At 30.4% G+C, this 12,077-nt stretch overlaps 1 protein-coding gene across 1 annotated transcript in view; it reads right to left on the bottom strand.

The window, feature by feature from the left end:
- The window catches only part of FAM63A (Ubiquitin carboxyl-terminal hydrolase MINDY-1), a 38,858-nt gene that overhangs the window by 12,981 nt on the left and 13,800 nt on the right, over nt 1-12,077 (bottom strand). The window contains exons 4-7 of the mRNA XM_051215960.1: nt 9,619-10,166; nt 7,081-7,187; nt 4,215-4,405; nt 2,992-3,134 (exon numbers count right to left, since the gene is read on the bottom strand). Of these exons, the coding sequence (XP_051066505.1) occupies nt 2,992-3,134; nt 4,215-4,405; nt 7,081-7,187; nt 9,619-10,166 (989 nt within the window). The remainder of the gene's footprint in view (nt 1-2,991; nt 3,135-4,214; nt 4,406-7,080; nt 7,188-9,618; nt 10,167-12,077) is intronic.

Here is a 12,077-nt window from a genome sequence, read left to right as displayed (position 1 = left end):
CTTATTTTCTGCATTTTTGCGTCATTTTTTAACCTTTACTCATTTCACTCTGTTTATCTACCTAACTCTACAGCTTGACATTAATCTTTATTTTCAATAAATTTGTCATCATGAACTTTTAAAATACGTTCTTTAAAACTTTTATATAAATTAGCAGGTAAATATTTAAACATTCTTATAATTCGTCCATATTTGTAGCCTTTATTCAATTAAGATTATATGAATTAAGCCGATCAGTTTCAATTAATCAATATTATTATTCCTTACGAGTGAAGCAGTTGATGAGATACCGAGTAATTTATAAATTCACATCATTTTTCTACGTTCATTTTTCTCGTTTTAGTCAAATTTATCAATGAGGAAGATTGTATCAAACTTATTTCAATGAACATATCATGAATCAAGATTACAAGAGATAAGTGACCATTTGTTGTGTTTATATTTATTATTAAAAGTTTGAGCAAGAAGAAATTTCTATGATGTATTGTTTTTGTATGGAAGATATAACAATATCTGATTATATTTTACTATAGAGTTTATAAAGAATGAAAACTGAGATATTGGATTGAAGATTCGAATAAATGAATAAGTACATTTCTAAGTAAATGCTAGAAAAGCTGTTTAGGTTATCAGTAAACTCTGTCTTTTTATCTCTGCATGAACGATACATTGCTAGTTCTGAAAAACAAGTATGAGCTATCACACGTTGACTGGATAAATTTACTAGAGTTCATCAGTCAAATTTTCTAATGAGAGAGGAAAAAAGTGGCATCGTTTCGCTTCTCGATTTTCTATTAACAAGAAGACCATATTAAATAATAAAACGACATTTAAATCCATTTATTACGATTCAGCATTCACTACAACACAATTTAAGTGTTTGGTTGACAGCATTAAATTAAATTGCTTGGACAAGAATTTCGGAAAGGAACTCAAAATTATGTGTGATCTGCTTACTTAGTCAAGATGGATATCCACTGAAGTTCGTAATAAAACATATTTCTGTATTTATTTATTCAACTATTTTTGTGGAGCAAATTACATTGGTCACATCATCACATTTCTGAAAGTCCTCATTTATAACTGAGTAAACGACAGAGAAAAAATAAGACGTTCTAGAAGTGTAAATTTAGTCGCTTTATACCAGTCATTAAACTGAAAGTACTCAAAGCTAACAGCTGTGTTCAACCCAATTTATCGTATGCCTCTGGATTTCGTATCTTACATACAGCCGAGATAACGGAAAGTGGTATAAAAAAACCTATTCCTTTTGTCTAAAACTATATTACGTATCTACTACACAAAAATTACAAAATGGTGGATGGTCTCAGATGTTGAGTACTCTTATAAATATATTATTACGGAACCCTGAGCAACAAATTAATAAACATGCATAACACTGAAGGACAGTAACCAATAATTAAGCCCATTTCTAAAAGAAAACAAGGTCATGAGGACATTTGACCAGAGATTATTTTTTACTTTTATTTTGTTAACAATATTAATTAAATCATGGAAAATAAAATCTTGACTGAGTTGTCTTCATTTTTCAAAAATCTAATTTGATTGAGCAAATGATTATTGATGAAAATCTCATTTGATAGTATCTTAACGACATTTTTGTTTGCTGTTGGGCGTAATATATCATGCAAACTGTAAAACTTAACAAAATGAGTGAATTTTACAATTCGCGTAGAAATGATATAGTCATATATATATTCAAGAATGTTAGACTTTAGACAATTTTATAGACACACACTACAAGCGTTTTGTAGGAAACAATTTCCCACAGATTCAACTCTAAGCTAATCTCTAGACTGTCGAGTACAGAGTCTTGGTTTGGCCAAAGTCAGAACAAGTAAGCTATTTGGCTATATAAACTTTATCTGTTTCTAAAACATAAATTAACATCGTTAGCGTACAAACAAACAGTACGGTCTATTAATACAGAGAAAAACAGAGACAAATAACATACCGAACAGTAGCTAGAGTATAGGAAAAATGAGTCAACAAGCCAAAATTGTTTTACAATGAACATTAAATTGTGATTGGTTAATAAAGAGATACAGTCGTACAAGGTCAAAAGGAGTTGATGTGGTGGTGGGCGTTTCCCTTATTATTGGTGGGTTCGTCTATCAATCACATTTTACACGTTTGATAAGGAAAAAACACGACAATAAGGAAATATTGTCGATATTAAATGAGGTCGAGTTATGAATTTTATAGTTTTAGATGCAAATTTGTAGTTATTTGCATTTTTATGCGGCTGTAATTGCAACAAGAAATTTGTGCTAAGGGCAGTAGTCCATCATAGCACCTAGCGCTTTTTATATGTATGTCCAGGTTAGAACCCATAGATTGAGGTCGATTGCTTTAACCAAATCAATTAAATCAGATTAACCAGTTCATCAGATACTTTGGGTATGAGCCATCCTCTAAGTGTGAGGGCAAGTGATACTATACTGTTTCCTGAACAGGAGCAGATGGAGCGTGATTTGAATCCAGGTTTAACAATGTTGAAAGTTGGACGCCTTAACCACTGAGTCATCGATCCACTGTTCTGACCAATAAACCACCAGTAGTTTCGCCGACTTGAATTCACAGGATAACCAATGAGTTCCACATGCAATATATTCACAGCTGGTTATTTATAAAAATGATATTTAACAATCTTCGTTTAATAGTTATTTTGATCTCCAAGTAACTGATTCGTCCCATCTGAAAATTAATTCGTAGCTACATATTCTGGTATTCATTTAAGTTTGGAATAGTGCATAGTTATTACTTAATCATATCATACTAAATCTTAGTGCATGTCGATCGATAGAGACTTTGATCATTCGCTCTCTCTTATACAATGGAATGTGACACATGACTAGAAACAATTTTCGAAATCAATATATGTATGATGAAATATCAGTCACGAGATTTAACCAAGCCAAGCTAACATGAGGCCATTCACATATTTAAAACAATGGATTTACATCTTACCTTATGCTTTAATATGGTGTTAAAGTGATTATTTCGAAAAAACACAGCCAATTCTTCATCGTGTAAAGTTGTAACTAGCTGGCTTAGACCATGAAAAGTTAACTGTGAACCGCTTTCATTTAGAAACCATTCAACAAGTATACCTATTGTTTAAATATGAAAAAGAAAATATTATTTCCTATATATTTTATTACATTGGAGTAGTATTAAACCAATCTTTTTAACAGATAACAGTAACGTAACACTTATAGGTAAGGATTGGAATAAAAAGAACTAAATAATTCTAGCTGGATCTTTCTAGACGATTTCATGAAGTAATTAGGCAGTGCTTATGAGAGAGAAGCTTTGGAATGGATACTCTGCATTTTGAGTGGCAAATCATAACCTTGCAGAGTCAACTAAGTTATCTAAAAGGTTGACGCTAATTGATAACATTAGATGACGGACACATTGTATCCCAACATAAATTCTGTAGGACAGTGTGTACCAATGAATTGAAACGGAATGGTGCAATGGCAATGGACTTTTCGTGAGATCTCAAGGTCATGGGTTCGACTATCCATATAGATATGGATATCCATTCACTCACTAAGGTTACGTTAAATTCAATTCACTATGAAAATATTTGTGAAACTAAATAATGATAATTGGATTACGTTTATCGAGTCGTCAAAGAAAGTTCTTTAAATATTCAACGAAACTTGAACGAGATAATTTCACAAGTCAATTAAAAGATGAACACTCAAACTAGCATTCCACCAAATTAAATTTTCCTTTGTACAATCAAATAATTTGGCATAAAGCGAAATAATATGTACAATAATATTTGAAAATATGAAAAGAATAAGAAAGAAATTGCAGTAATGCGATTATGTTTTTTACAGTCACAAATTAGAATTTAAAAACATAGTATACATGATTAGTCCTTTTGGGTGAAATACACAATTATACAATGAAATATTGATTTCATGAAACTATCTCGACTACAAGAAACGTAAACAAATAATCGATACTTTCCTGTGAAACAGAGTGGGTTACACACCACAAGCAATATTCTTATATATTGAAGCAGAGATCTCAACATTTATTGACCATAAGAGAATACTTCTTTCATTTATACATCAACGCTTTCTAGCATATGAATTATTATTCATCCATACAAAAAAGAAATACAATCTATCTATATTGAATGATAGAAAAAGTGACACACATATACCACTTACTTCTTTTTAAATCCTCATAATTATCAGATGATTCTAATCGGAGTAACTCTTCAGTCAATTGATTATAAGTTCGATTACCAACAGTTGCAGCTAAATCATGTTCATCAGGATCCACAAGCCAACCATGATAAATGTGTATGTTGAACAAATCAAATAAGCTTAATGTTGGAGTGTACTCAAAATCTGCAACACTTATAAAATAAGTAATGAAATAACAATATACTTAAAAGATTAACTGGAACAAATAATCACAAGTAAAACAAAATCCAAAGATTATTATTATCAGATAGATTAGTCAGTGTGATTCAACACTTGAATGTGACAATCGGTGAATTCTAGTTTTAACTCATGTTGAACTTAGCGTAACTATTAAAACATTCTGATACTCAATGATTGATAATACACCTACCACTTGTAAACTAATTATGCTATCCGGTTAAGCTAATCTAAGTAGGTGGTTGTCAGAAGTCAAGTGTTTAAATCAATGAGCGCGTGGTCTGTCAAAAATTGAAAGACAATGTAACGTTTAAGGACTACTCAATAAACGGTATTATACATTTAGTATCTTTCAGCAGTGAAAACAAACTATTAAGAAGTGTTTGGTCATAGATATTATACACAGCTACTTAACACAGACTATGTTAAGTTAATAATTTACTTCACCAAAAAATTCTTTACAAATCTACATTTTTATTAAACTCACTGAACAAGATCATTCTTTACAGTTGAATACAAACATATTCGACACTTATTTCTTAACAACTAAGGTTCAACTATACTCAATATTAGTGTATGCTTTAGACAATAAACACATTACGAACTGAGGTGTGAAGGTTATTAATGACTGATGTAACTGGGAGCACGACCAGTCAATCGTACCCTAAATAAATCTATATGGATTTTTCAAACTTTTTAATTTAATTTAATACACACAAATTACGGTGTAATAGGGTACCAAAAAGTGTGTCACATAAATTAATCGATAGTATAGTGCAGAACAAAGGGAGGAGAGTGTAGTACAATCAGTGAATTAATGAACAATAATCGTACGTGATAAAGAATATAGTTTAGTTAAAATTACGAAGGATGGCTAAGGGTCGAGAATACAAATATTTACTTGATAAATGAGTTACATTATTATTATTGTTATTATTATTATTAATTGAGTAACCTAAATATGAGAATTAGAGAAACACTATCCCGTTTGTATTTTATTTAACCAAGTTGGTATGTAATGCGGAAATAAAGCGATCAACAAAGTTTAAAAGTATCTAATAAATTTTGGAATTATCTCGAATCATTTATGTCAATATTTCTGACCTCTATAAATCAAACAATAGAGTGATCTTTTTAAAAATGGTTGACAGTTTCTTGTTGTATAGCTCACTGCATCCACCCACTAAAGTTGGGTTACTTCATTAGATAAAAATCCAAAAACCAATTTATTTACATGAACAATTAAGTTAGTGGTTTCCTCGAAGTGTGCTATCTTCAAAAAAAGTAAATTAGTTTGAGGATTTAAAATATTTTTCTTAGACAAAAAAATTTGTTAAGAACAGATAGTTTGTTAACTTCATAAAACAAGTAAAAATTTGTACTTCAAGCTTAGAGAGTATATACATTGATTGAGAATAATGAAAAAAATCTCACCATCACAGTTTCACATGTGGATTAAATTTGCTATTAGAATTCACAGATTAAGGTTAAAGAGTCAAGACAAAGTTGTAATTCTATAATAAATACTTGTTTAAATATATTGTACATCATAAATTGGATTTAGCTAAGCAATCATTAGAAACTAAGGAGCACTAGACAGTCATTTTATTCTAATGTAGGACTCCTCAGCAGTGTATATTCACGACCCTAAAAGGTTTTTTGATATGATGCAGCAAGAACTAAGCTTGATAATTAGGTATTAATAGCATTGGACAGTAAATAACCTATGGATGTCATATCCTTTTATCAATTATTTATTCAATCACTTTTGATCATAAATATTTTTGTGTTTAATATCTATTACATAAGTGGGTTATTTTGTTAAAAGAAAAACCTATTCAATTGAACAACTAACTTGTCCTCTGATATCAGTTCAGTTCAAATGCTTATGAGCAGTCCATATCACTCGGTCACTTGGTATCGTTGTATATCCGTCTATAGAATAGCACTGGATTGATACATTTGACAATCCAAGAATCTTTTTCATAAAATCCTCCCCTAAAAGTTCCAAACTCAACGCTTCCAGACATTACATTGAGCATGCTAACTAGAGACGACTACTGAACTTAAAATCTAGTGATCCATATTTCCAACTTCAGTTAATTCGTAATATTGATGTGGGTGATAACTGTCACATTCACTACATAGTTAAGCTCTATCGGTCACAGTAGTTGCTTAATAGAACTTCTGGAGTTTTTCTTAAGGTCTTATTTACTTATTTATAGAGAACATATTAGCCGATAGGATTATTAAAAGGAGGAGGATTAAGTGAAATGTTTAAGTAGTCATTAGGTAAAATGATTAGCAAAATTGTAACCTATAGAAAATTTCATATATTCAAAACTAACTTTAATAAATCCAAATTTCCGCTACATATTTTAGAGAGTTCAGTAATATCTAATCAATTAGTGGAACTGTATAACCTTTTTTCAGCATACTTAATTGTAGATGTGGATTTGTAACCAGCCATCAGTTTACCGATAGTAAATTTAATGAAAAGGTGATGCTTATTGTTACCTAGTTACTCAATTTCCTTAGTATAAATGAAGATAAAACTAATAAATAAAAATAGCATTATTATTATTATTATTATTATTATTATTATTATTATTATTATTATTATTATTATAATAACAAATAGTCTACTTACCCAGTAAACCTGATATTTATATCAAGTCCAGTTTGTAAACTGGGAAATAAGCAAAGTACATCACGGAAATTCGACTCATAATTAATTTGTTGGTCGTAATCAAGATCCTATGGATTTGTTTTAAAAAAAGAATTCAATTTAAAAGCTGGATAGCATACTGATTTTTAACAATACATTCAAGTTAGTCAGTTATATGAAGAACAGAACATCCAAGGTGGACGCAGTTCAAATATCCAGTTTAAAAAAAGCCGGTACTGCATCAATGCAAAATACACGTTGAAATTTAAGAAATAAGCATCAGAATGGATACCAATATTTTTGTGGTATTCACATGCTTTTATACTATGTAGGGTAGTTTAACTAGTTTTACACAAAAGTCGACTACTGACGTATATTACACTAAAAGATTTCGGAAAGACCTTTATCGTTGCTTACACTAACAAAATATTTTGACAAATGGGGAAAATAAGCATTTCCTATATATCTAGTTCTCCATCTGTCAAGGTTTATAATCAGTATTCCGATTTTAATATTGTAGAAATATCACCAAATAACATCATTCATCTGAGTCTCAGTATATTCATACTAAAGGTTTGTTTCTAAATACTTTTTATACCCAACAATAAAGTTCAACATTGCTAAAAAAAATTAATCAATAAAAATCCGCTGGAGAGCTATAGAACTGTAGTAAGAAGACAAAGATATGTAGGGAATCATCTGAGCAAACCGTTATCTATATTAACATTTTCTCTGCACCACCAAGCCAATTAGCCAGAGAACTGTTCATATAGAGATTTGTTTTACGGTTTACTAAGAACAACGTAAATTGAGACAGAAACTCATTGATTTACGTGTTACATACAACCCACAACATAAAATTGATCATGTGACACATTTAGCATTATCATTTTGACTTGATGATGATGCAAAAAATAGTCTTTCTAAATACTTCAAACGCTCCAAGTACTACAAAAATGTATTTTCATGCAATTGGTTCCCTTTATGAATTTAAATAAAGCAAGAACAAATATTGGTGCAGAATAGTATGAATTCACATTATTTCAAAGTTTCTCGTCAGCTACTTACAAACCAAAAATGTGATAGAATTTTTACATAGAGATAGAGTGAAAACAATTGACATAGATGAGTGTAAATAACTGGGTTACAATAATAACTATATATATATATATATGCTAGAACAGGTCAGAGGTCAAAAGGAATTAATTCAGGTTGGGTGGTGTAATAATGGAATTGAATAATCATAAGATAGGTTATGTAATAATAATTAAATAGAATTTGAAAAGTTAAGATAATTTAAGAGGATCAGGTGGTGGAAATGTGTGAATAATAATGTGGTTTAAGAATTATGTAATAGGGGAGGAGTATAAATATTTTAAAATAAATAAATAAATAATAAAATTTAAAAAAAAGGGTTACCAGGGTAGTGACAAGTTAATTAGTCTCTTTTTGGATGCATAAGTCAGGTTTAAGTTTTTTGATCATGATGGCTTCAGCAAAACGGAGGGTGGTCGTACTTCTTTGTCCATTGATAATTTTAAAAGCATGCGGAATGTCGATGGTGTGCCCTGTGTCAAGTAGATGTCGAGCTATTGCGCTGTTGAAGGCCTTATTCCCTCGCAGCCTCAAGTTTTTTGGAACATGCTCAGAAATGCGGACATGCACTCTTCTCTCAGTTCTTCTAATGTATGTGTTTTGGCACGTACATGTGAATTGGTAGATGCAGTTGGAGCTACTAAGAAAAGAGGGCTTGTCGATTTTGGTTTGTTGAAGTGAGCAGTTCGTTTGCCATACTGTCATAAGTTTTGCTGCTGGGTAGGTGACTTTCAACGCAGAGTTTATTTTGTGATTATGTCAATTGTTTTCACTCTATCTCTATGTAAAAATTCTATCACATTTTTGGTTTGTAAGCAGATGACGAGAAACCTCGAAATAATATGAATTCATACTATTCTGCAACAATATTTGTTCTTGCTTTATTTAAAATGTATTTTGCCTAGTACACTTTTTATGTGATACAAAATAAAAGTCATCTTTTTTTCTGAATTTTGTGCAGAAAAGTTGAAAATAGTTCTTTTTCGATTCTGATTGATTACCCGATCAGTCAAAAAGTTAAATGAGAACGTACTAAATTTTGGCATTTTACAGATGTTGATTTAGTTAATAATTTATTCAGTATTGTTTAAAAATTCTGTTTAGCTTTTCAGCAGAAATTTTCCCTTAACTAGATAAAGTAGTATTTTCATAAATTATATGTTCTATAAACTTATAAATCTGTATAATAGAAAAGCAACAACACTCATGAAATATTCTTTTAAACCTTAATTACCTTTTGATCTAACATGATTCATTCTTCTGTGATATGGATGTTGCACAAACCTATAACACTTCAATATTTATTGAATAAAAACAACCACTCATATATATGACCGAAACATAAAATAATTATTTATTAATCAATCTAATACAAAGCATTTACAAATAATGTGTTGTCTTTCAAAATTTGGTTATAAAACTTACATTAGGAGCTTTCGATAAAAGTAGTTCACTAAGAATAGCCAATAAACGATTACCACTGATTAATTCACTATCATTTGATAAATCAATTGTTCCACGTAATAAAAGTACATTTGCTATAGCAATCATTGGGCATGGACCATTGTTATTTTGTGTTATAATTGGACGTGTTTGATTATTAAATTTAATCCATTTAATATGATATATAGAATTTTCTAATTCTTTAATTAATAATGAATCAACATTTGATGTATTTGGTATGTTATTAAGTAATTTATTCGGTTCAATTATAGGTAGACAATTAGATTTATTATTATTTATAGAAGTGTTTAAATTACTTATCAATTCCATTGTATTTAAATGATTCAACGATTCATTTGAATCAGATTTAGTTAACTGGATATTTTTTGGCGAGTTGTCAGGTTGAATAAATATACTCTCATTTTTGTCCTTAATATGTACCGACAATTCATTCTCTGAATGTACAGTATGATTATTGATTTGATATAAAACAGGAAGAGATTTAGAAATCGAGTTCAAGCTCAAAGGGTCTGTGAGTAATTAAAAAGAGAAGTGACAATTCTGTAAGATGGATATTAAAGTGAAATAGATTTATAGAAAATATACTGCGATAAGCAGAATAAATTTGATTCAATATAAAACGTATATTAGTTTCGTCAAAATCCTTTATGATATAATGAGAAAAGATATAAATGATTTGACTGAGATAAACAAACAACAATCAATTATTTTCTCAATCACATTTTAAAGAGTAATTATTCTAGTCATATCCGTTGAGTATGGGTTGTTAATTTTATGACATTGTATATTTACGTTTATTCAGTAAATTATTAATCAATTAATTAATGTTACACACTGTTCAGTTCAATTAATACAAACTTAGCTGTTAATCATAATAAATACGTCATATAAAAATTAGTGTTCATCAATTATTTAAGGTATAATATAAATTCTCATCTACAATCTTCCTGTTCTTATTTGTGTTATCCGATTTGCCATTTTCCCGTTGAAGTATCAAGATATGTTTGCAGTTGCAACACTAACAACGTATTTTCAGAGGGTCGATAAAGCTTCATCCACATTAATGTTTGATGTTTTTACTTCTCGTCATGAGAATTGTAGGGGTTCTCGATTCTAAGTATTTAACCTTAGAACTGGAAATAAAGCAATTAACAAAGTCTCAAGTTTATCCGAAACAACAATCAACAAAACACCGTTCAAATACAACACTCTAGAAACTTTGTCTATGAATTTTCATACGTTTATTAATAATATAACCCATTCTTTATCAAAACTACTGTAGGCTATAGAACTATCTTTAAGCTTCAATATTACTAATAGCATAGAGAATGATGTCGAAATGAAACCGTTACAAATCCAGTTTACAGCACATTTTAGCTTGGATTTAACTATTCATATGTATCACTATGTGTTTATTATCTACAAATATCGGATTCAATAAAAAATGATGTATTACATCACTCACTGCACTACTGAAATTAAAAATACCATGGGTTAAACTTAGGAGCGAAGACGACAAAGGCCAGTTTTATGAGAGGCTGCTGTCCAAAAGATCTGAGTAAAGCAAAGGGAGCATTCCTACAATGAAAGAACATCTGGAACTCAAAGCAGTCAGCCAACAAGGAATTCAGAACTGTACATACAAACGTTAAACAGTTCTATCCTACGGAGCTGAAACGTGAAGTACTACCATCATCACCAAAACGTACACGCATTTATGAACAGTTGTCTACGCAGGATACCACTGATCAGAGACCATTGGTGATAACCGACTCTGGTAGTAAACAAACTGGCTTTCAGCTAAGGAGGAAACTGAGAAAAGATACCGGAGGTGGATAGGACACACTTTGAGGGAACCACTAAAATGTATCGCAAGGCAATCCCTAAGTTGGAATTCTCCAGGCGAGAGAAAAATAAGCAGATCAACGAACACATGTTGCAGACATCTAGAGCATAAATAGAACTCGGTAACAACTGGAGAGAGCCCAAGACAGAGTTTCTAGAAGATCACTTAATTAAACGCCCCAAGAGGGCCAACAGGTTTAAATCAGTAATTTTTTATATTTGTTTAGTTTCCCATTTCATTTAACATAACGATCAATTAATTTTTGCATGTACAAAACAAAAAGTCATCATTTATGAAGGCTACTTGAAATACCTGTCAAAAAGGCAACACCTGTCACAAAACCCACAATGTTAAAGGTAATATCAATTAAAAGCAACTATGTTGAATCAATCAATACACACAGTGTCACGTGACTATAGACCACAAGAACGATATTTAACTTAATAATATCATATTAAAAATGACTCAATATTAAGTAATAGACAGGTCATTTATCAATATTCGATTTTAACGCTAGCAATTATCTGATAACTAACATAATAAGACTAGTAGGGGAAAAATAAAATGGAATCAT

Source organism: Schistosoma haematobium, chromosome 4 (genome assembly GCF_000699445.3).
Source record: "Schistosoma haematobium chromosome 4, whole genome shotgun sequence".
Taxonomy (NCBI): Eukaryota; Metazoa; Platyhelminthes; class Trematoda; order Strigeidida; family Schistosomatidae; genus Schistosoma; species Schistosoma haematobium.
Note: the sequence above shows the minus strand (reverse complement) of the source record. Positions and strands in the feature narration are given on the sequence as shown.